This window comes from Triturus cristatus, chromosome 5_2, assembly GCF_964204655.1.
Source record: "Triturus cristatus chromosome 5_2, aTriCri1.1, whole genome shotgun sequence".
NCBI classification, from domain to species: domain Eukaryota; kingdom Metazoa; phylum Chordata; class Amphibia; order Caudata; family Salamandridae; genus Triturus; species Triturus cristatus.
In genome coordinates, this window is record NC_140588.1 from 426,034,621 (window position 1) to 426,061,121 (window position 26,501).

General features: G+C 45.1%; 1 protein-coding gene across 1 annotated transcript in view; it reads left to right on the top strand.

The window, feature by feature from the left end:
* SLC6A20 (solute carrier family 6 member 20) overlaps positions 1 to 26,501 on the top strand; it is a 358,737-nt gene that overhangs the window by 277,774 nt on the left and 54,462 nt on the right. Inside the window, exons 7-8 of the mRNA XM_085607357.1 lie at positions 1,370 to 1,532; positions 17,289 to 17,493. Coding sequence (XP_085463483.1) covers positions 1,370 to 1,532; positions 17,289 to 17,493 — 368 coding nt within the window. The remainder of the gene's footprint in view (positions 1 to 1,369; positions 1,533 to 17,288; positions 17,494 to 26,501) is intronic.

Sequence of the window (26,501 nt, forward strand, 5' to 3'; positions counted from 1 at the left end):
ACTATTTCAGAACATGAGCCGGATTCTATTGAAATACGTGCAACACTTATTGCAACACTTATTGTGGGTACAAGGGATGTTGACTGCCAAATATTGGCCACTGAAATGGCTGACACACTCTTAAGCTACACGTGTAGGCAGGAAACATGTTTCATATTGTCTAGTCAGGAAACAGGCAAACCCAGACTTGTTTCTTCTGTCTCAGAAAGCTCCAACAAATGTATATGTGTACCCTATCAGAGAATGGCATTCATGATAGTGGTGTTGTTCACCAGTGATAGCATGTCACGGTCTGTTGTACACGGTTGTGCCCTTTTGCAGTGGGTCCAATGGATTTTGAGCTAATCTTAGGCCAAGGAAATTGTGATGATGTCTGTCCATGTTCAACAAGAATGAGCTGTCTGTGAGCACCTACAATCATGTGCAAATGTCAGCCCCTTTCACAAAGTCTCTGCATGGACAGGCCAGAACTGTGCAAAATTATTTTGGTGCAACTTAATTGGATTGTTATGGGCCCATTAAGATAGCGGGTGGATCGCCCCCACCGGGCCAGCGGTAGCCACCGCCAGCCCGGTGGGGGCGATTCACCCGCCATCCTGCCAAGATGGCTCTCCGCCACATTGGGATGCCTGGGGGGTCCGCGGCGGACGGGAAGACCGTCTGCCGCTATTCCGCTGGTCGACTCGTCGACAGGGCGGAAAACGTGTATAATATGGTGGCGGTGTCTGCAAGACTCCGCCATCCATATTATGATGATGGCAGAGATCACCCTTTCCATGGCGGCGTTGCTGCCATGGAAAGGTATGCGGTTTCTGCTCTTGGGGGCCCGTTGCGGGCCCCAGGGTGTTAGGGAGTGTGGGGGGTGCACATGGGGGTACCTATGGTACCCCCTGCATTTGCATGCACAAGGTGGCCGGCACTGCGCGGTGTCTGTCATGTTGTGCATGCAAATGCACGACATGCATTTTTTACATTGCGGCGGTAGCTGCTTACAGCAACGCCCACCGCAATGTAAAAAATGCGGGATGTGCCCGCCAGTGTGACAGGCGCATCCTAATTTGAATGGCGGGACCACCGCATCTATGGCGTGCGGTCCCTTTTGCCATTGCGGTGGCATCGTAATAGACCCCAGGTCATGTGATATGCAATTATGGATTGTGTTAGCAGGTTATCACCTCAGAAACTAATATGTGCATACTGTCATTTGTTCGATATCATCTAGACAATGGCACAAGTGGTTTTGTAAGATATCTACCTTTTCTTTTGTTTTATTACAAAGCTCAAATCTGCCTTTCCCTATGGTCCAATTAAAATTTCATATGATAGTTTTATTTTAGAGGGAGAACATAATTATACTTTTTCGTCCCAGGGTTATGCTGCTGCTCACAAACACTTTTGACCTGGAGGAGGACGCCATCACGCCAGACAACTTGGACGACATGAAAAGCTACCTGAACACTACCTACCCGCAGGAATACGCTACCGTATTTCCACAAATTAAGAACTGCAGCTTAGAGAGTGAACTGGACACGGTAGGTCTCTGTTCTTCATTAGATTGTCTGCATTGACCTCTGAACTCTGCGGCCTAACAATCCCCAAGCGAACTCTTCTGCACTGTCCCAGTTCAGTGGAACCAAAGTCACACGCCACAAAGGCGTTTCTGGGTATGTAAAGTAGTCTTCCTTTACTACCCTTTTATCTACTCTGCATGCCTGTGTGACTCTGCCTCAAAACACCTAAAACAGGAATACAATGGGAATGTTCAGGGAAGATTCATATTAAATGTCTACAATTAGAAAGGACTGTTTCTGCTTTGCACTTTTACTGACAGTGAGTTGGATATTACGAGGCTGATTCACAAAGCCATGTAAGAGTATGTAAAAGAATCCCCCTGCAGTACTACTTTTCATACTGACAAATTCTTTTGAGAATCTACTGCATTGCCTTCATAAATGGCATCGACCTTGCTAACCTGCAGCATGCAGAGCCCAATGTTATCAGCGGTGAGGAGTGTCGTCTAACCCTCCACTTTAGAAGCTCGAGTGGGGGTTGGTGACACTGGACATTTCTGTGTTGTATGGAAGAATTAAGTTGTTGTTTATGGCTCCTTTGACTTTGATCAGTGATCCTGGTCTCCAATCAGCTCATAAATATGACCTCCTGCAGTGGAACAAAGGAAGGCGGGAAGGGTTGGAGAGATGTAACCTGAGAGAATGAATGGATGAATGAAGAGATGGATGAACAGTAGGGTGTAGGGATGGATGCAGGGAAGTGTGAATGGAGAGAAGAATGGAGAGAGAATGGATGGGTGCAGAGATAGCGGGGTTGAGAGAATGATGAAAGGATGGATGTAGAGAGTTATGAAAGTTTGGGTAGAGCGATTAGTGGATAATGGATGGACGGAAAGATGAAAGGTTGGATGGATAAATGGATGAATAATGGGTGGAATGGAAAGGAAGAAAAACGACGGAGATGGATGGATGGATGGATGGATGGATGGATGACAGATGAAATGGTAAGGAAGAAAAACGACAGAGATGGATGAATAGATGAATGGATAATGGATGAAATGGGATGGAAGAAAAACGACATGAATGGATGGATTACAAAGAGTATGGAGAGAAGGAATTGCAAAAAGCTGAAAAAAGGAAGGAAATGTAAAAAAATGTCAATGTCCTCAGTGGTAGCAATCTCTAGAACAATTACTGGGTTTGCTTGCCTCACTTACTCGCTCAGAGCTGTTTGGGACATTGTTCAACTGGAGACATTCTATATTCTGACTATTCCCTTGAATGCAGTTACTTGCTTTCAGTAAAATGTCCAATAAAAGTGACATAAATAACTCATGGTATGAAATTAGGGATTTCTTTGAGGCCACAATGAGATTCTAGAAACCATAAGTGCACGGATGGGATACTAGCTATGCACATAGTCAGGTACACTGCACGCCAAAACATTGTGGGCCTCATTTACAAGCCCATTGCTCCACCAATGCGTCACTTTTTTATGCACAGTCAGCGCAATGAGCTTGCTTATATTTACAAGGCCACATAAAGTCACCCTAAGTGACTTTTCATTGCCTTGTAAATATGGGCCTCTTTCATGCATTACTCTGTGTGAAAGGGGCGTTCCATAGGTGTTGCTGTGGGTGTTCCTACGCAACATCCATGGAACCTGACAAAGTCCCAGATTGACAAAATTTTGTAGAGCTGGGAATGCGTCAGAATACTACACCTCCCCAGGTGAGGTGCAGGAGTGGTGCAACGAGGAGAAATACTTTTACTTATCCTCTTGTTTCCTCTTTCTATGAGTGCTGCATTGTGCAGCATGCATAGAAAGAGGAAAATACCATCAATGTTTGTTTTGTGCAGGAAGATGTCCCTTACTGCATAGAAACAATCATCCAGGCAATGCAGGCACCTTTGCAACTTGACGCAAGGGTGCTTGCAGTGGCCCATGGCATCCGATTGTGCAACAGCGCAGGGGAAAGCACACGGATGCATTGTATTGTTGTTAATATGACGCACCCCTGTGCTTTTAAAATAATGCAGCTCAGTGCAGCAAAATGGCTTGCAGCACTGCGCTGCATCATTTTGTAGTAAATGAGGCCCTGTGTAGTCATGACTAGAGGGTGTCACAAATCAAACTCTAATAAATGTAGCCTGTTGATATAAAAATAAACTATTGTTGTTTTCTACACTGGGATTGCTAGAAAATCTCTGTAGAAACAGCTATAGAGAATAAAAATGGGTTTTTAAACTATACCTGTGGCCTGAATCCCAGTCTATCTGGATTGATTCCAGATTCAATAATATGAAGCCCTGTTTGAATATAGCATGTATTGAGGGCAGAGAATGAGGGGGTCCATTTGCCAGATCTGGCAGCTCTTATCGAGCCAGATCAGGGATGGCCCCAGAGAAATATGCTGGATTTGTCCCAGTGCAACTGCCGACACCAGGGCACATCCAGCAGCACTTGTCTGTTGTTACCTTTATTTTCTAAAGCAATTTCCGTTATTTTAACTTCCAACTGGTTCCAATACAAAGGCCTTGTTTAAAGTGCCATCAGCCCTATTTTTGAATCATTGCCATCCTGGCTGTGAGCTATCTAGATGTCAATGCAACGGATGGAAGCAAAGGAACATAGCTTTTGATTGCATCAATTACTTAAGAAAGACTGAGGGGTGTTAGAACTGGGGGTCTCCAGTTGGCTGAGGTAGGTACCTTAGTCCAAATAGGAACCCTTGTTTCTAGTCAGGGTAAGGAGGGATACACTCTGAGATAACCCCTGCTCACCCCCTGGTAGCTTGGCACAAGCAGCCAGGCTTATCTCCAAGGCAATATGTAAAGCATTTGCAACCACACTCCCAGTAACACAGTGATAACACCACAAATGAGCATCACACTGGTTTCATAAAAATAGCGGTATCTTTATAAAAAAGAATACGATGAGATCAAACGATAGAGATCCAACACATGCATATTCGTAATATTTCACTTTGCGGGTTATTAGGCCAGCAATCACTTGTAGGTTCTTGCGGTATTAATGAGCAATTCATGATCTCGAATGCAGTCCTAATGCAATGCTATGCAGTTCGTTATGCAGTTCGTAATGTAGTAATAAGACAGTCCTTAATGCACTAATCAGGCAGTTCGTAATGCAAGAATAATGCGGTTCGTAATGCAAGAATCAGGCAGTTCGTAATGCAAGAATAATGCGGTTCGTAATGCAAGAATCAGACATTTCGTAATGCAAGACAAATGCGGTTCGTAATGCAAGAATCAGGCAGTTTGTAATGCAAGAATAATGCGGTTCGTAATGCAAGAATCAGGCAGTTTGTAATGCAAGAATAATGTGGTAAGCCAATCTGCATGGTCAACTCGGGCACCACTAGGCCCCAACAGCAGAGACAATGGTCGTAAGCTTAAAGAGGCAGCCCCGGTACTGCTGGGCAGGTACGGGCCGCTCGGGGACTCAGCGCGTCTAACGCGGTGCAGGGGGAGAGAGATCGGAGCACTCCTATACTCCTCCTGCATGCCTCCCCAGGCCACACACGCTTGCGGCTCCCGACTGGAGTCCAAGCCTTACCTGGGGGTGTGCTGCCTCGCTCTCTCTCTCTCCGCTCGTCGGACGCCCTGCTGGGCGATTCCGATCCCGTTGCAGCTCTGTTACTAGGCGACGTTGTAGCCGGATGGGTTACGGCGCGGTCTTCTCCTTCGTTGACGATCTTGGGCAGATTCCATTCAACGAACAACGATCACAATCCTTTTCACCTTGTAGCTTCCTTAGCTTCAAGAAATCCTTTAGCACGTTGCGGCTCGGGCCAGGGGCAGCGATCTTTACTCACAGCCTCAGTTACGATGACGGCTCGGGCCACAAACAGCAATGCAGCAGCTGGGACGATGTTCCATGCTGCGGGGGCAATGCGGTCAGGAGGCACCTCGTAAACAGCACCACGTACCACACGGCAGTCTCAGGTGTGCAAAAAGCACACACACACACAGCGTCGCTGAGACATGGTTCTTAGTTTCAAGTAAGCCTTTAGCACGTTGTGGCTCGGGCCGGTGGCGGTGATCTTTACTCACAGCCTCAGTTACGATGATGGCTCAGGCCACAAACAGCATTGCAGCAGCGTGGACGATGTTTCACGCTGCGGGGGCAATGCCGTCACAGGGCACCTGGTAAACAGCACCACAGACCACACGGCAGTCTCAGGCATGCAAAAAGCGCACACACACAGCGTCGCTGAGACACACTTGGATACTTTTATGTTCCTGAGTTTCCACAACAGGGGACCAGCTCTCCTCGGGCCCTTGGAGACAAATTACTTCAGGACACAGCACACAGCAAAGTCCCCTCAAGCAGGGGGACACAGCACACAGCAAAGTCCCTTGTCCTCGCCTCAGTCAAATCAGAAAACTGCATGCCAGCCCCTGAACACACAGCAAGGGCAGTCCTTCTCTTCAGTCTCTTCAGCTGTTCTTCTTTGGCAGAGGTTCCTCTTGATCACGAAGTAGTTTCAATCTTTTTTCAGTATGGATTTCAGTCTTGAGTTCAGGGGTTTCAGCTCTTCCATTTATATCCCTAAATGTCTTTGAAGTCTTTGTGTTCAGGGGGCTCTGACCCCGGTCCAAACCAGACCTGGGTGTCTGCCTGCCATTGCACACCCTCTTCCTTTGATAGTCAGGGTCTGGAGCCCAGACGCTCAGCAGGAGGTGGAGCCATCCTCTGGGTGCAGCAACACAGCCCTCTTCACATCCAGGGGGCTACTCCTCCCCCCACATCAAATGCAGGCCAGACTATTGCTGTCTCACCTCCTCCTCCCTGGGGTCAGGAGACTGCCCAGACCCTGTCACATCCAAACCCAGACAGGCAATACACAACCAGGCAGAGGCACAAAGGATGGTTTAAAGACAAGAAACTAGCCCCTTTTAAAAGCGTGGTTTTCAATTCAAAAACCATCTTCACAAAAAGATGTGTTATTAAATTCTGAGTTTAGGCACACTAAACTCCACCTCTCCATCTTATACCTATGGGAAAATATGCTGGAAACATGGGACACGGCATTCCCCATTCCGTCCTATGGGCAAGATGGCCTTGCAACAGTGAAAAACGAATTTGGCAGTATTTCACTGTCAGGACATGGTACACACCTCAGTACATGTCCTACCTTTCACATACACTGCACCCTGCCCAAGGGGGTACCTTGGGCCTACTATAGGGGTGTTGATGTGCATAAAAAGGGAAGGTAAGGCCTGGCAAGTGGGTGCACTTGCCAGGACAACAAGGCAGTTAACAAACTGCACGCAGGCACTGCAGTGGCAGGCCTGAGATCTCTTCTTAGGGCGACTTGTGTGGGTGACACAATTAGTGCTGCAGGCCCACTAGTAGCATTTGCATTACCAGCCCTGGCACACATAGTGCACTTTACTAGGGACTTTACTAGTAAGGCAAACATACCAATTATGGACAACCAATTACCATAACAATTTACACAGAGAGCATATGCACTTTAGCACTGATCAGCAGTAGTAAAGTGCCCAGAGTCCTAAAACCAACAAAAACAGGTTAGAAACAATACAGGAGGAAGGCAAAAATGTTCAGGGATGACCCTGCAAAAAGGGCCAAGTCCAACAAGGGGCATATGTTCAAGGAAGTGGTGGAGTGAGGCATTAGCCATCATGTCTTAACACCTCACTCCGCCACTTTGGAAACGCAAGGCTGCACCATATTTACAACGATATGGTGCAGCCTTGCATTTCCTCCTGCGCTGGCGCTACACTTAGCCAATGCAGGCACCCTTGGACCAAATAATGCATTTCTCCTCGTTTCGACAACTTAAGACCAGGTTTTACCTGCTCTTAATTTTGGCACTGCCTCCTATTTATGCCGCCCTTGTATATAGGGGGCAGCATCAAAATCAATGGATGTTGCGGTGGAACGTCCACCGCAACACCCACTGCCTACCCCTTTCACGCTAAGCATAGCGTGAAAGTGGGCCTTATTTACAATGCAGCGTTAAGCCACGTTAAGTGGCTTAACGCTGCCTTGTAAATAAGGCACTGCCCCTATCTCCACCACAACTTGGTAAAAAGTGTTTTTGCGGTGGCGATAGGGGCTTGTACATGGGCCCCTATTTTTTTGAGACAGGTTTTTGACTTTGTTCAACCCATGTACAAAAGAGATATGCATGCACCGTGAGAATGTTAGATTCATTTGTTGGTATTAATAATTAGCAAAATATCAATTAAAATAGCACTTACTAATTTTAATTTTTTTTTTTTTAGTGCTACCCATCCCAATGTAGGCTGTCAGAGCGCTACATCACACAGACAGACACACTTGATCCACACTGCTGAAGTGGCTAGTCATGTTTAGATACTCTTCACTTGCTGCAACCTTCCCCCCATCACCCCCATACTCCCTCGCCTGTCTGCGCCATCTTCGAGACGTGTTTATGACGGCTTTGACTCGCGCTGGACTGGGTCAGGTCGTCTTCGCTCATCTCAGGAAGTCGAGAGCTGCAGTACCTTAGGATTGTTAGTCTAGACAGGAAGGGTGCAATAAGGCGACATTTGTGCTGTGCGATTGTGGGTCTGATTTTCTATAATATGACGCACAGCAGTGCAGCAAGCCTACCTTCTGCGCTGCTGTGTGTCAAAATAAAAGGGCACAAATACACCGTAACTACAAGATACGGCACTTTCCTGTCCTTCTCCCCTGCTCTGCACCCATGTGCCAGTGGAGACACCCTTGCGTCATGTTGCAAGAGTGCCTGCGTTGCGGAGATGATTGTTTTTGTGCAGGAAGGCACACATTCCTGGACAACAAAATAATTGATGGCATTTTCTTCTGTCTATGCATGCTGCAGAATGCAGCACTCATATAAAGAGTCAAAAGAAGGAGAAATAAAAGCATTTCTCCTCTTTGTGCCACTCCTATCCCTCCACTGGGGATGTGTGGGAGTCTGACGCATTCCCAGCTTTACACAACGTTGTAAATCAGGGAATGTGTCAGGTTCCATGGATGTTGCAGGGTGACTTTAAAGTGGCCTTGTAAATATGGGCAAGCCCATTGCACTGCTGGTGCTTCCAAAAAAGTGACGCACCGGTGGCGCAACGGGCTTGTAAATGAGGCCTCGTGTAACCTGCGATGCTCATTGCGGTTTGGGGCTGGAGAAGTTTTTGTCTTTTCTTTTTCTACTGCCTATCATTCTGCTGCAATATTTTCTCGCATCTTTGTGCTTTTGGCCTGCTTTTGGTCTGTAGATGGGCCAGATAAAATAACTGTATTGTAGAGAGTGTGGAAGCTTGAAGGTGTTGAGTAGAGAGTGTGGAAACTTGAAGGTGTTGAAAAGTTTGTTCGGAGAGTACTCTATTTGCATTAAGTGGCTGGATTTAACTACACCACAAATCGGATGGATAAAGAATACACAAGGTGGCAGCAGCGATCTGTGTTTAAATTGATGATGCTGCCATGGATGGTTCCATCCATTCAACCTTATTCTTCATGTTCATTCCTTTTACCTGTGGTCTATAGCTTCTACAACAGAAATTATTTTTAAATCATCGCTTCGCTGTATAGCTCTCAATAACCCACCCCTAATCTGCAGAAGGGGTGCCAAAATATCACAAGTAACTCGGATGGTCAGAGCTCGGCTAGTAGTACTGAGGCCTTTAAACAAAATACCCAAGCACACAAAGAGCAGTCCACTGTAATAATATACAATCCAATGTAATAATCTTCTTGTTTCAGACTCAAATTGTATATAATAGAAGTTTTATTGCTTGCACAGACAATTATAATCTCGGTTGTTTTTGTCTCCAGCACAAACCGGCAGGCCATCCCGGGTGAATTCTGACGGGCTCAAGGAGCCTGTCAGCCAGTCAGAGGCCCCAACATAATCCCTGAGAAAGGCGTTTCCACTGTGGGAATTACATGTCGGTTTCCGACAGGCTTTCCATGTCAGGCTTTCTGACAAGGAAAGTCTGTCGGAGAACGACTTTGGGGGCCCCTAGCAGGGCCCCTATTCCTCCACGGCCTCCAGGCGGGGGGCCGAGATGGCACTAATGGTGCCCCACTGTTAATCCCTGCACCGTGTGGCAAGATCCTTGAGGTACCTGCCACACGGTGCAGGGATTAACAGAATCTCCTGTTTCTCCATGGCAGCTTGCGCTACGGCCGTTTTATGGCCGCAGCACAAGTTCCCATAGAGAAATAGGAGTATGCGACCGCAACACGTGTGGTCGCATTATAATGGTGGTGTCGGGACCGCCGACGGGAGTATGGTCAGTCCCAACACCGTGGTGATGTCGGGCAGACGTGAGTCCGACCCACATCGTAATCAGGCCCTGGGTTTTTTCCTGAGTATTTTGGGCCTTATCCCTTTCTTCAGCTTTGTCTGCTTCCTTCTGGATAGTTGGCTCATAGTTTCTGCCAATCTTGGACTGTTCTCTGAACTATCCAAACTCATCTGTCTTTTCTCAAAGATAGGGTACTTTGGTTACAGGATTCTTTTCTTTCTTCATTGTTATACTGTAGGAAAGTGCCCCTTTTTGAATGGTTGCCCCCCCAATTTCTGCCTTATGTTTGATGCTTCTTGACTAAGTGTGCCCTGGGTTCGTGCTAACCAGGTACCCAGGGCCTGTGTTCTTTCCCCAAAATGGTAGCTATACTCCACACATTGGCACTCTTCTGGCCTACATATAAGTCCCGTGTAAAAGGATCCAGGGGCACCAAGGGCCTTGAAGCCAGAGAAAGTCTCTGAGGGCTGAAGCATATATTTTGCCACCCTCAGAGACTCCTCCACTGACTCCTACACACTGCCAGTGCAGTCTGTGTGCCAGGGGGAGGCCCTAAAACTACAAGTTGACATGGCACACATACCTGTGTGCTGTGCCCAACAAAACACTGCCTGTGGCATAGATCGGTCACCCCTCTAGCAGGCCTTACAGCCCTAAGGCAGGTTGCACTGTGCCACAGGTGAGGGCAGAGTGGCATGAGCCCTGGGCCCCTACAGTATCTGTGCCATTCACAGGTATTGTAAGTGCAGTAAAGCCATTTTAAACCATGGGCTGGAAGTTTGGCACTCCGAACTCCACAGCTCCATAATGGCTTTACTGAAGACTGAGACGTTTGGTATCAAACGTCTCAGCCTATTAAACCCACACTGATGCAAGTTTTGGATTTAATGCCAGATGCACTCAGAGGGCATTCTAGAGATTCCCCCTGAAAAACGACCTAACTCTAGTGTCCTGGATGAGTGGCTGCTCACCAGCTGCCACCCCTAGACATGTTTCTGGCCCCCGGGTCGAGAACCTCCCACTCTCGGGGTCCTGAAATAAAGCACATCCTGGGCAGAGGTGCCAAGCCTCCTCCCCCAGGATAGGCAGGGTCCACGAAGGGGAAGCTTCAACGGCTTGCCGCTTTTGTTAGCTGAACCTGCCTTTCACTGCTCCCAGCAACTGGCCCCCACCGGTTCTAACACCGACTTGGGAGGGAGAATCAGTCGGAAAACCAAGATAGGAGGAGAGGTGTGCCCAACTTTGCCAACTCCACCCCTCAGGTGAAGGAGGTGAGGCAAAGCACAACTCTCAGTCCCCGCTATCTTGAAGATGAGGGAACCCAGCCAACCAGAGAGAGGCTTATGCTCCCTCCAACTGGAGGGTGGCATAATAGGGGCTATACCCACCCCAAGGAAGGGACCCATTGGTCCCGACCTGTACCTACCTAAAATGCCCCTAAATTTAGTATTTAGGGGTGAACCCCGAACCTTGCCTCCTCAGACAAGCAAGAAGAAGAAGAAGGACTGAAGAGCCATGCTGAAAGAAGAAGAGGAGGACATCAACTGCCTTGGCCCCAGCCCTACCAGCCAGTCCCAACCTCGACCTGCTCCAGCAGAACCGTGGCCTGTCCAGCAGTCAGCATCCCCCCAGGACTCAGAGGACCTGCCAGACCTTTACTGCAAAGACTCTGTCTCCAGTGAAGACAGGACTTGCTCAAGAACCAGACTCTGGCGCCGGCCAAATCTGCAAATCTGCACCACTCTGCACCCTACGCCCACGGCCTGAGTGGCCCAACACCATGAGGAGCCCCCCCCAGCAAACCTGACCTGGGATCTGGAGACCCCTTTCCTACCTCAAGCCTCCCGACGACGACTCCACCCTCTACCTCGAGGGTCCCCCGACCGCGCCAGGAGCTGATAAGGAAACCCAATGCCTAAAGACAACCTTGCACCTGATGCCCCACGACCTTGGGTGGCCCAACCAACGGTGTCCAGGCATCTCCCTGCATCCAAACAGTGGTCGCCTCCAGGAAGCCTCCCTGACCTAACCTGCAGTCTTTGTTCCGACCGGGGATCTCCCATTGAAAACAACAGGGGACCTGATGCCAACTCAGCACACTGTACCCAGCCGCCCCTGTGCCTCTGTGGGTGCACCCTGTGTGCTAACTCCGATCCCCCTTTGCCCTGAGCTTAACCCTAGGAGCTTTGCTCCCTCAACCCAGTGGCTTGCCCAGGAGCAGCCACCAACCGATGACCCCTTAGCCACATAGGCTAGCAGTGGGCCTCAGCACTCCGCACCCAGCTGCCTTAGTGCCGCTGAGGGTGCTCTTTGAGTGCATCCTTGACCCTGGGGGAACCCTTTTTCTAAACCCAGAAACTCACCCCTCAAGACGATTGCTGACTTGCAAACCGATAACCATATTTTCCTCCATAGGATAACACTGACTGTTTTTCCTCTGAAAAAGTTCTAATTGTTAAATTGTGTTTGAATGGAAACCTAAGCAACTGTGGGCCATATTAGCAACAACTTGCGATAATTTTTTTCGCCTCCTATCGCTGGATACTTTTGCGGAGAGAACACGCTATTAGCAACGTTAATCTCCACTGTGATAAAATATCCAGCGACAGCGGCGAAATGCCTGAATATCGCTGGAAATCCAGCGATATTCACGCATTAACGCCATGGTGGACTTAGCCTGACAATCCACCTCCCATTGAAGAAACAGGTAAGTCATGTTTATAGCAGGTGTTAAATACTAGCGATAATCGTGCTTAGCGCAACTTTTTTTATCGCTTCACCTGCGTTGCTAATAGGGGGAAGTTGTGTTACCGACTGTTTTCAGTCGCTTTTAGTTGGGAACGACTACCCTGCATGGCATTAGCGATAATTAGCGCTGGCATGCAAGGTGACAGGAATCCCGGCCCCTATCGCCAGAAAGCTGTCGCTAACGCCTGTTAGCGACAGCTTGCTGATAGGGCGATAAAAAAACGCCGCTTTAGCATCAAAAAGTGCAGCTAAAGCGGCGATAAAGCCCTTGCTAATATGCCCCTGTGTTTTAATGTTAAAGTGCTTTACTCACCTTTGTCTAGGAAATGTCCCAGTGTGATATCTAGGCATACCACACTGAGTAGACACTGAGTAGAAAAAGTTCTCTAAAAAGTAATCTCAAGAGTAATCTAAATAGTAATCACAAAGTAATTACAAATATCAATTGTCTGTAAATGTTTTACAAACCAATAACAATGTCAATTTTATCCAGCTTCAAAAGTACAACTTTACTTACCTGTACCGAGTCCTGCTTGGTTCTAAAAATAAAATACAACTAAGGAAATATTTTTTATACAAACAATTGGTCTAAGTTCAGTCTTGGAGTGTGTGACATAATTTCTTGCATGAGTGTGTACAATAAAGGCTTAACACTACCCTCTGATAAAGCATTACTGCTCGCCCCCACTACCACAAAAATAGAGGAAGGTGTTATCCACTTTTACCTCTGTAAGCCTTTGTGGATCCACTGGACTCTGTGCATCCTATACCTTACTTTGGTATAGTATATACAGAGCCACCTTCCTACATAAACCTCTTAAAATAACAGAGATTGCGTTTTGTTGGATGGTCCTCCTGGGGGACAGATGCATCAGTGGGAACACACCCTTCTGGTTCTTTGCCATTTGATAATAATAATTACCTTGGAGAGTAGACTGTTTGGTTCTCTTTCTTTTTTACAGTTATTTGTTCCTTTTTTCTTTTTCACATTTCAAGTTGATGTATCTGCTTTCTTATGGTTGTTATCATCAGACACCTTCCAATTGCTTCATTCTTTCAGAGCGAGTATTCTTGGATCTCTATACACTACTACCACTTGTAATGCAAATAACCGCTAGTAATATTAAGCCATCATTATAATGATTGATATGGCCATGTACTTCTCCCTTGAGTAGTATATTTCCAAGCTCAGATGTTGCAATACTCGCAGGGATGTCCCACAGATCAGTGTGTACTGATGTGCTGCTTCTGGCTCTTGCATTATTATTGCTTGGAGGATAGTCGATAGAAGTGATGCAATACGGTCCGCTCCCCCAACAATTTTTCCATTAGTGAGTATTGAGCACAGTGCGCTATACAAGATGCCTATAGCTGGGAGATGATTTGAACTTGTTAACTCTGTTCTCAAAAGCATGGTTTGGGTTTCTGAAGCCATCAGCCTGAGGAAATTCCCATTTATCTTAAAAAAGGATGGCCAATAAACATGCCAATATCTTTTCATTAATTTTAGGGGAAGGCGTATCAAGCTCATAATCAATGGATTGAAACATTGACCCTGAATCCCCTGATTAGATCATTAAGAGGCAACAATAAATGTTAAATAAATGTTAAAATGGATGGAAAACAGAAAAGACCTTTGGAAAACTCAGTATGTAGCCAAATAGGATTTTACACGGAAGGGGGAGCGCCCATGACTGTATTCTGTGTGGCAGGGAAGAGGCAAACTATTGGTACTCTTTCCCATCCGAACCCACTTCTTCGAAATGCTGGACCAGGTAAGCGTGGTCCAATACATGAAATGCAGTGAACAGATCAGGCAGGATCAGGCAGGTGGGAATGCCATCGTACACATTTTGTCTCAGGTCTTTCAGTACAGCCACAAGGGTAGTCTTGGTGCCTAAACCAGTGTGGAAAACAATTTGTCTGACATTGAAAAACTGAAGTTCTTCAACATTTTTAGGGAGCAAGAATCTTCTCACAGTTTTTAGCGCCTGCTGGCTAGTGAGAAATGTTCCTATTGTTCGCGTCTTCTTTAAGTTCAAGTTTGGCTTCTTAAAAAGGTGATTGAACCCCCGTTCCTTTCATCCACGAGGAATAATGCCATAAGAAAATGAGGAGTAAAGGATGGTTGGAGGTAAGAGCAGGTATAACCACGTGGAGTGTATAATGGACACACATCATCTAGAGAGCCCAACATGGGTAAATAACAAAGCGAGAAAGTGCCTCCTCAACAACGATCTTAAGAGTTATGAGGATAGGAACTTAAGAGGACAAAGGCTTGAAATGATGCTGCATAAGACAGGTCACCACCGGAAGCCAGACAATGCTACCATAAATGGCCTCGGTCTCCTCCTAGAAAGAAAGAGGCCAATTTGTCACATGAGCTTGAGAGGGAGCTGTGAATATTTTGGCACAGGGCTGATTGATAGGATTGGAAACTATATTTAAAAGAGCTATTGAGGAGTTGTCAGCCTGGGGAATGAAATCAAACATAAAACATGTCTTATCAACAATCAGAGGCAATTTGAAGCATCCGAGTTGGTGGAAGTCCAAGTGCCAAGCCCCAGCGTAGTAATGGCTCCAAACTCGTTCCAGTTGCTGAACCGTCTGCATTTCCGCTCTTAACTCAGAGGTAAGCCAAGGGTTATTGGCCTAGGTAGAAGTGGTCTGACCAATAAAATCAGAGTGGTTTCGAGATTTTGGACGTGGTGTTCCTTTAAGAAAATCAGTTCCAAGATAGAGCTGCTTTTCAGGATAGTAAAGGTGCAATCTTTTAGCAGGTTGTTGTCAGACACAAAGGATTTGAGAAGGGATGTATAGGAGTCATTGTCTTTTTCCCAGTGGAGATTAAACTCTTCCAAAAAAAGGCTATAACATGAGAAGGTGAATTGATCAATTATGGAATCAAGGAAACCCTCAATAAAATTATTTTTGCCACAAAGTGGGTGGTTTGAGGTGGAGGTTGGTGCCAAATGGAATGCCCACTTTCATTTGAAGCTCGACACACCACATCTGCAACTGGAATTCACTGATGGCTTTCAGAGCTCCCTTGCCCTTTGGAATGGAGTGTTGAAGTGGTGAAACAGGAGGCGGTGGAGAGGTCTCCTCCCTAGAATCAGGGAGAAATAAGAGGACGCATGAGAAGAAAGGGATCGCTACAGACCTTGGTGAGTTCACTCCTCGCGGAGCATGTGGTGGGGGCCCCTCTTCAGTATATCTTTGTGTGCACTGGTTTCCACCGCAACACCCATTTATTTTGATGCTGACCCTTATTTACAAGGGTGGCATAAATATCGGGCAGTGCCAAAATTAAGACCAGGGAAAACCTGGTCTTACCCTGGTGCAACGAGGAACAATGTTAAATTTCTCCTTGTTTTTGCTGTTTCCATGTGTGCTGCGCTCTGCAGCACACATGAAAACAGCAAAACGCCATTGATTTTGTGCAGGAAGGTGTCGCTTCCTGTACATAAACATTCTTTTTAAAAATTAAGTTTTGCAACTTCTATGTGTGCTGCATTAGGCAGCACACATAGAAGTTACAAAACGCCATTTAAAAATTGTTTATGTGCAGGAAGGGACACCTTCCTGCACATAAACAATCTTCCCCTGCAATGCAGACACCCTTGCACTATGGTGCAAAAGTTCCTGCATTGGCGCTATGCTGCTAAGTGTAGCGCCAGTGCAGGATGAAACGCAGGGCTGCACCATATTGTTGTAAATATGGTGCAGCCCAGCGTTTCAGAAGTGGTGTAGCGGGGTGTTAAGGCAAGGAGGCTAACGCCACGCTCTGCCACTTCTATTGTAAGTATGCCCCTCAGTTTTAATAGAGTTCAGTCTGAAATATGGCATTTGTCACTGATAAAGGTTTCCTGGTGGGTCACCAGGGCCAGGAGGGAATATGAGCTCTAATGTGTTGTTTCTGTGCACCCTGGAGTCTGATCAGAGATAAAGATCACTTTGCTTTGGGGCTGGTGGCTGTATGCGATAACATAAAAGATATGCAGGTTATTGATCTTGAGAAGACAATCACAACAAGTAGGCATGGGGTATCACTCAGTACAGGGAGAAAATGTAGTAGCATGATGTCACATCAGGTGCATAATGCGTGCCTCAGTATGAGCTAATTACGGAGCAAAATGGCCCCTAGAACAAACTAACCTTGAATTTGGGAAATATTTAATTGTTCAATTCACATTTATGTGCAAAATCACATCTAGGTACCAAAACCAGTTTAAGGTGCAAAATCACCCTCGGTGCAACATCAAGAGGCGTATGAACACGCTTATAGGAGCCAATATCACATTTTTGTGAAAAATCTTGTTGTCAAGTTAAGAAGTGTGTGGTGTCACGTTTAGATGCATTCAGTCCTTACTGAGAAAATGTAGCAATAGGATGTCACATTATGTGCAAAAGGTTTGCACCAGTATGACAGTACATTTGTTGACATTGATATGCAAAATCGCCCTTCCTGCAGTACAAAATGTTTAGGATCACAAATCACATTTAGGTGTGAAATTACATTGAGTGCAATATCTCAACTGGTGCAAAGTATTCGGTATTTGGCTTCACATTTCTGAATAAAATATTTTAACCTGGCTACGAGACATTTGTTTCCGTTCCATCGCTTCACGGGAGCATTTTACTCCCATAACTGATGTTCATTGAGATTGACATTGACAGCTGCCTTGGTACTGCCATTAATGAGTGTTTATTCTCCTCTTGTTCTGGATCCTGCAGGCTGTACAAGGGACCGGTCTGGCTTTCATAGTCTACACTGAAGCAATCAAAAACATGGAGGTGTCACAGATCTGGTCGGTGCTGTATTTTGTCATGCTGCTGACCTTGGGGATTGGCAGCATGTTGGGAAACACAGCTGCTATACTCACACCTATGACAGACAGCAAGTTTTTATCGAAGCATTTACCCAAAGAGGTGATCTCAGGTAAGACTCTACTTTTCTTGCTTTAAATCCTTCGTTGCATGTTAGCCATTTCATTGCCAAGCAGATCCAAGGTACAGAGACCACTGTCAAAACGTTTTCTTGCATGTTTACACTTTAGCCCATTTCTTTTATTTGAAATATTAGACATTTTTGAAGATCCTACATGCTGCTGGATCGCTGCTTCCATGCCAAAAGATGGAGCAGAAGTAGGGGAAGAACAAACCAGGAGGGAAGTGGCAAGGGATGGGTAAATCTGAGATGTAGTTCATCAGTCTAGGAGCCACAGAGCAAGCAGAACATGTGTGTGTCTTCAAACCTCTTTCTAAACTTCCGGTGGAGACTGAGATCTAAGTGATGGAGGACTAGAGTGGAGTTTCGGAGGAAGAGGCCTTTGGTGGTGCAGATATCGATTTGGAAAAACATGGTTTACTGATCATGTTTGCCCAATTGGCCGGCATTGGGCAATGACAGATTATGACAAGATCTATTTCATATGTATATATATGTATATATATATATAATAGATGTCCCCAGAAAAAATAGAAGAACAAATTCACAATGTCCATTAAAACTTACCAAGAAGTAACCAACTACCATTGCTGACACCGGTCAGACCACACCATACAAGCTAAGCAAAATAATGTAAATCTTGCAGTGGCCCAAATTGGGAACTCCATAGCCCTCTCCAAGATCCTCATTTACCATGATTGGCTGGGATATTTTGGTGTTAACCCAAACAGATAGTCCCTTGTATGGAGGAGCAGTCTAGTGATCACCTGGAAACTAGGAAAACGTATAACTTATGATCAGTGAGCATTTCGGGTAGAAAGCATCCTTGTCCGTGGTCTGTGGATGTTGTCTCCCATGATAGAAAGTCAAGTTCAGGCAGGCCATGATCAGACCTTTTGTCTTGCAGATCCTACATTTGTGTATTAAGAAAACATATGAATCTTTAGCTCTTGGTCCTTGAGAACTTAGAGTGCCAGTTTATCAAGGGTTGAGCACAGTGGTCGCCACTCTTTCTCCCTTTAAGTTTGCCAGAAGAATGAGCAACTAATTCCTGTAGTAACAATGCTGTCCATCACAAAAATATTACGTGAAAGAGGACAGGTTTCCCTAAGAAAGTTTCACAGTTAGAGGAAAAACGTATAAAATTACTTATTGACAAGGTAGTAGAAAATCTTCAGAAGTAATAACAGAGCCAGAAGAATGGATAATACTCAAAGTATTGGACTGTACTGAAGGTGGAGCCTAACAGGACTGTGTATAACAGACTTCATAATGTGAAACCAATTCTAGAATCCAATTCAGTGAGAAGAAACCTCAAACTAGAAAAACTACAAGGACAAAAATCAAAGGTAAAGGGTGATGAATACAAAGGGAAAAATCTCCATGAATGCATTGCAACACATCATCTTCAAGGAACAGCAAGCTTATGTAGTGAAGAAACAAATGTGACTTCACGAGAAATTTCACCACCATCATACCTTGGGATACTTGATGGTGGCCATGCTGGATTGGGAAGGTTTAAATAAGAGGCTCTGCCACTTTCCATGTGAGTAGAGCAATGGGAGGAACTGAGAAGAATCACAGTGTATGGAAGACTCTCCCAGATAAAGGGTTTTCCTTAATAGATAGTAGAGCTATTGTCTTATTAGTGTATCCTTTGTACAGAAACTGTCCTTCTTGAGAGTTTGATCTGAACTTTTAGTTAAGCCTGTTGGCATTAGGCAGTGCCATAGTGGCACATGTTATGCGAAATGAACATTGGTGTTTTTACCCCACTCTGTAAGCAGAGATACACACATGCACAGTTGGGGGACTAAGCACCCGACACAGTCCGTTTCTTTGTCTGGAAGGTGAACTACTAGAGCTCGTTCCCAAAATATAAGTCCTGCCTCAAAATAGATGTGCTCCACCGTTCTGCAGAATGATAAAGGTCAGACTGCTTAGTGCTTCAGGGAAAGCGGTGTGTGTGGATGCAGCAATATACCTACTTATCAGGACAACCATGAAAAAAATGGTGGAAAAGATTAGGAGCATTGACTAATGCATTCAAAGGCAGGGTATCCCTTCCTATCAACTAGAATTTAAAGACAGCCTCATCAAAAAGTTATACTGTTTCAAAAGATGACTCTGTTTCTCGGCAAGCTCTTCTAGCAGCCTGGACTTTGTTGCCCTCTTCAGGTTTAGTTACTGTAGAGACAAGATGATGTTTATGCAAAGAAGAAAAGAGTAATGATCTTTGAGTTTCACAGGCAATTTAAGGCTAAGGAGGATCAGAAGCTAAAAACATTGATATGCAGCTTCTTCATTTCTTGGCCCAGTCTCTCTATGTGGTAGTTGAGCCCAATATGACTCCCCAACGGCTGGTCTGTAATTCGTTTGATAAATTAGTTTGTTAGATTCTCTGGGGTACCACCAGCAACTGAACCTGATGGCCATAAACTGCCAGAGATCCTGTCCAGGGGACCCAACTCACTGTAATCAAACATGTCATCTGGAGACCTGCTACACTTGAGGGGCAGAATAGCTACCCTGGGGGATATAACTTCTGTTTCTTTAGATGAAACATTCAGTCGAGGCGTGCAGTGGCAGCACCGATGAAAGGTGGAAGTGGTCCCTGCGAAACCTGATTGCACCCGCTACCTACTGAAAGGGAAGATCTACAGCCTCACTGAGGCAAGTGAGGGAGGTGCAGTGAGCCGATGGCTCTGCAGGGATTTGGGGCTTAGGAAAGGCGATAACAAGGAGCATGGACACATCAGCAAAATAGACTACAGGAGGCAATCTCGTGGTAGGTACTATAAGGTACCAATGCAGGGAGCTATATGGGACTAATTTCAAGGTGCAACTGAGATACAGAGACTGGAGCTGGACCTGTTGAGCTGCAGAGATTTGAGTAGGCCACCATACATAAGCTTTTCTTTGTAATATTTATTGCAAACATTGAAATCAATAAAGCTGATTTATAAAAAATAATAATGATTGCAGTACACGCTCCATAATGGTCAAGGGCATGGATCCTGTAGGTCCTATTTCAGAACTCAAACTTATTTTCTTAGAAGCCCTTAGACAGTTGTACCTCTTATCCAATTGACACTTTTTGGCTACAAACATAAATAATGAGTGAACAGTGCCACACTTAGAAGGGACTACTAGGAGGGCACCCTCAAAAGACCTGACACTTCTAATACTACCCAACAAATGGAATGAAGACTTTGGAAGAGTAGTAACTATGAGGATTTGGGTGTATTATATAATAATCTTCTTTATTCGGTTTTCGAGAGAAAAAAAAAACATAAAAGAATTTCATCAATAACATACAATTGATAAAAATAATCCATAAAATAGATTTGATTAAAATATTCAAAAAAATAATTATTATTAATACAATTTAAAAGAATATTATACCATTTAACCTCAAATAACCGGCTATACATCCTCAAAGATTTTTCCTATGATAAAAAATGCATTTAAGAAAAGTACTAACACTTTTGCAGACAAATTCAGAGTCCAGGAATTGCATCCGTAACATAGCTGGCCGGCACCTTCTAAAACCTAACCGTCTCAACACGGGGACTAACCAGAGTTTGCGGTGTGAAGTATAATATTTGCAGAACAAAATAGTGTGCATTGTAGATTACTCTGCTATTTCTTCACATGGGCACACCGGCAAATGTTCCTCCCAAGTGTTTTTAGAAGGGAAGGCTACTATCCTGTGGAAGATGTTTAATCTAAATCTGGTCAATAAGAACCGCTCAAACTGCGACTGGACATACGTCAAATATGGTTCGATATCCAGAGTTGTCATCACTACCATGGAGTGGCGAACCGATGGTTTCCGTACCTCTACGCACATACGTGATTCTTCGACATGGGACAGTGCCCTTATTTTTAGTTCCTTCTTGGGTATTTCAGAAATAAGTTCTGGTGTCAAATAATATTTACCCAGTCCTAGGTCAGATAAAAAATGGTTTATGTACATCAGCCACTCGATCTTCCCCACGTGGTCCAATGACATACAATCTGCCAGTAACTTGTTTGTGAAGGTATTTTTGGTCGAAGTCCAAACGCGGCGCCACAGTAGGAGTGGTTCAATTTTTGCGAGGTCCTCAATATGGGGAGTCCCCAATTCAGTATGGCATGCGAAGGTGGAGACTCGTTTTGGAACCGCCAGAAGAAATCTCAAGAAGTTATTTTCTGCCACCTGGAGGGAATTAGTATTTTTGTGTCCCCAAAGGCCTGCTCCGTAGAGTGCTGTCGAAAGGCATTTCGCTTTGTAGATACGGAGAAGCTCTACAGGTGACCTCTTACCCAATTTTTGTGAAAATTTTATTAGGGCGGCATTTTCCCTCAAAAGGTGATGTTTGCGGGCCTCTATGGCTGGCTTCCAATTTAGCTTCGCGTCCATCATTACACCAAGATATGGGTATTGGTCCGTTGATTCTAGCCTTTCCTTGTCTAGATAGATACTCTTCCCCCTTTTTCTACCCTGCCCCACCACCATAACAAACGTTTTTTTTATATTTATACAAAGGTCTAATTTGCCCATGAAACTTGCGTACCGTTCCGTTGCCTTTTGTAATTCTCGTGGGGTACGTGCAAGTATCACGGCATCATCCGCGTATAAGAGCGCTGGTATCAAGCGTTCTCCAACTCGAGGGAGGTCCTGGGCCCCCTGTAACATCTCCATCTCAAGACCATTTGTATATAACGAAAAGAGAAAGGGGGCCAGGACACAACCCTGCCTGACACCACGCTCTACTGGAAATGAATTCGAGAGATCTCCCCGGACTCCAGAGCGTACCCTGGCAGAGGCATTCATATATAATTCACGAAGGAGAGTTACTAGGACCGGGTCTACACCCATTTTGCTAAGAATTATCCATAGTTTCGAGTGAGAGACGCAGTCAAAAGCCACGGACAGGTCAACATAGACCATATATAATCTGCCCCGCTTTGCAGAGACATATTTCCCCATAATTAGGGACAGATTTAGGGCCTGCTCAATTGTCCCAAAGCCCTCCCTGAAGCCAAACTGGATATCAGAGAGGACCTTGTCATCGTCCACCCACTCCTGGAGTCGCTGGAGAACCACTCTGCCCAGTACCTTCCCCAGAGAGTCCAGGAGCGAGATTGGACGATAGCAAGAAACATCCTCCCTATCTCCCTTCTTGAAAATAGGGACCATGGTTGATTGTGTCCAGGATTTAATTAGACCGCACTTCATTACTGCGTCGAATACCCTTTTTAGGATGGGGGCCCACAGTTCTAGATTAGATTTAAAAAAGCCCACTGGCACACCATCCAGGCCTGGGGCTTTCCCACTTTTGCTTGATTTAACTGCATTGATGATTTCAATTAGTGTGACATCTATTGAAATTGGGAAGGAATTGGACTGGGTGCTCCTGACATTATCTCCTATTGGGTCAGTTTCTGGAGGTTTGGCAAAGATTTTTGAGAAATGGTTTACCCACGTCGGGCCATCAATTGCCACATCTACCGATGGCTGATTGCTATTATCTAGCAGGAATGGAGCCTTGACCAGTTTCCAGAAGGCATCGCTGTTTCTAGTCAGGGAACTCTCATGGAGTTGATCCCATAATGCTTGTTTCAATTCTTGTTTCCTGCCCTTACATACTGAAGTATAAGTTCTTCTTAACCTCCTAATCTCGTCCTGGTCTCTAGGGACTTTTGACAGGGCTCGCTTTAATTTTTTATGTGCCATAGAACAATTGTGGTCAAACCACCCTCTTTTTCCCCCCCCATTTCCTTTGCACTTTTTGGTTAGCAACTCCTTTACCTTGTCTAAGATTTCCCCGAAGTTATCCAAAACCTCCTGCTCCCCCGTGTTAGTATCTAAGCATTTTACTATTGCCTCGTATGTCGTACGCACCACCCTTTTTGTTAAATCTACGGGGTCTATCTTACCCCACCCTAGGGTATAGCCGTTTATTTTTTTAAGGTATATTTCGTGTTGGGCAAGGATGGAATTTATAAGCGAGGGCGGGAGCTGACCTTGGTCCAGGAATAAAACTATCGCCAGGGCAGCATGGTCACTTAGGGTATTTATGAGAGTACTAAAATTTCCAACCTTGTTTCCTAATGTGGCTGTGGCCAATACGTAGTCAATTGTCGACTCACAGCCCCTTCCCAGATAAGTTGGTTCCAGATGCCCATTAAAAGGTTTTGGCGTATTTAATATTACGAGGCCTAATTCAGACATGGTTTCGTTTCCCACCTCTGAGTGGCTGAAATGAGTTGTTTGACCATCTGTTTCATCCACCACCCCGCAGAGGTTAGTGTTACTTCTAGTACAGGGGTGATGATTGAAATCACCCCCCCATATGATGCTTGGGGGATCCTGAGTTTTTTTCTGTTTAGACCAGGTTACAAGTTTCTTACGGAGAGCCCCTAATATATGCAATCTATCAATTTCTATCAAATTATCGTATAAATTTACGACAAGAATGATCTTTTTCTCCTCAAATGTCAGTTTTAATACCTGATAGTTTGGTTCTAGTGCAAGGGGTGTAATCTCTAGGCCAATAGAGTGTTAGCTATGTAGATCACCAACCCACCTTTGGGTCTACCATGCGAGAAGGCTTTTGCTGGAGTAAAAAAGGTTTTATAACCTGTTAAATGCAGCTCAGTTGTTGCCCATGTCTCCTGTAAACATATCACATGGTATTCCTGTACATAGTTTAAAATACTCCCATTTATGATTTTTCTCTTGAGCCCCGCAATGTTCCAGTATAAAAATTGTATTTTTAAACTTTTCTGGGTTACATCAGTTCTTTCAATCGAGTCTACTTCCTCTTGAGAGGAACTCTTTACGGTCGATTGACCTTCCTCTCTTAATAAACTAGATATGCCGTTTAGTGTGTTTTCCAACATGGGGAGGTCATCTTCATTGGGTGATCTATGTACTAAGTCGTCTATGACTTCCTGCAAAAGGGGAATATCTTCCTCATTTGCAGATGGTAGGTCACCCAATGCATCTTGCTCTCTGTCTTCTAATGCTTTACCAATGGTATCCCCTTCCGCAGTTACAGAATCCTGCGCTATGCAAGGCTCTGAAGGAGGCGGCCTTTGCGGGACTCTCCACTGCCATCTAAGTCAATCAACTTCATCTAGTCCAAAGAGCATTGAATAACGATTATAGGTGGGCACATTACACCCATAATGTGGGGGAAAATTATTATTGTTACTGTGGAACCCCCTATATGACTGAGGATAAGGGCGATAATTATCCACATTTTGGTGCAGAAATCGGGGACCCACTTCCTTCCAATCCAGATAAGGATTTTTTACTGGGATAGATTTTGAATATGAGGTTGGGTCTCTTGGATAGAAATAACTGACGTAATGGGTGGAGATAATGTCCCCCCCTCTTGTTTCGTACCAGTCTCCGATGCACCTTACTGCTCTATGATCTTTAAAGTTTATAATTATCACATCCCCAGTTCTATCTTTGGGTCTTGATCCCACCCAGATTGCTCGTCTCACGGTCAAAATTTCTCCCTTGACATCGGCAGGTAATGGTCTATTCTGCTCCAGCCAATGGATAGTTTTATTTTTTAAGGCATGATGATCCTCTCTGACACCCTTTACAAGCTCTGGTACCCCAGCCATAATAATCGTATAAGGGGCCGATTGTGGTGGTAAGTCTACTATTCTTTTTGTTTCTCTAGGTAACTGTGTGGGTGGCAACTTTCCCTTTTCGTTCCCAACTACTTTGTTTACTGGTCGGGAGATTTTATCTGCTGGAAAATTTTTAGTGGGTCCTTTCTTATCCCCTTCCCTTTTATTGCTAGACTGGACGGTCTCCCTGTTTCCCTGACTGTTGGCTAGAGAGGAGAATTTCTCCTTACTAGTTGTTGGTTTATTTATTTTGAACAGAGCTTTTTTCCCCTGTATGCTAACTGCTGTTACAGGCACGGCGCTTGTCGAGGGTTGTGATATTGACAAAATAGGAGGCATTATACGGTTACTACCAATGTTTTTGGCATGAGCGCTTTGCAATTCTATCAAGGCGGCAGTATTCCCTTCTATTTGACTACTCAAGCTATCTAGATGTGCACTTATCATTCGTGTTCTCTCTAACAAGGGGAGTAGGAGGGATTTCATCAAAACCTCTAATTTATTAATGAAATCTGTTTCTAAATGTAAAGTATTTAAGGATCCTGAAAAATTAGGAATAGCGGACGGATTGTTTATCTCCAAGAAGAGAGAGGGTCCTACCGACTCAAAAGATCTTGTAGAGTGGGGAGCAGAGGGACTAATTTTTTGTATTTTTGTTTGGGTTGTCGCAGATGGAGATCCCCTTATTTTCCTTTTTTTTGTTTCGCTACGATGCTGGTCTATGGTCGATGGAGAAACTGAGAATAATTTGGGGGAATTTAATAATCCAGATGTATTTGAACAAGGTGAGGAGGAATTTTTAAGAAGCACAGCATTAGCGTTAGCGGTGGAAGGTATATCATCATCGTCCTCCACCCTTACCGCTGTTAGGGGAGTGGAACCCTGTGCTATGTCCAAGTGTGTCCTCCCTGGGGAAGCAACTTGGGCTAATAACCCCAGAGAAGAGCGTTTCCCAGTTAGTAAATCTAGTGAAAGACGCTTCTCTGTATCAGCTATTTCTTTTTCAAGTACATTTGTTACCCTCTTAAAAAATTGATCAATTGTCCCAGTTGCAGTTGCATGTGATGTATTGACAGTTATGGTGCAGGATTTTCCCATTTGTGTAGACATGGTAGAGTACTAGTCAACAGGGATTGTAGTGAGGGTTTCCAGGCACGAAGAAGTATAGTTACAGAGAAAGGTAATTCCTGTAAAATCTTTGAATGGTCCAAACAATGGTCGCAACAAATCCGGAGGACAGTCTTACCATATAGTAGATGTCAGGGGAGTGGCCCGCCCCGTCCCTCGTCGTCCTTGGACGGCCTTAGACGGCCCGCCCTTTGCCCGGGCTTAGCCCCGGGCGCTCCCGCGCGCGTCCCGCG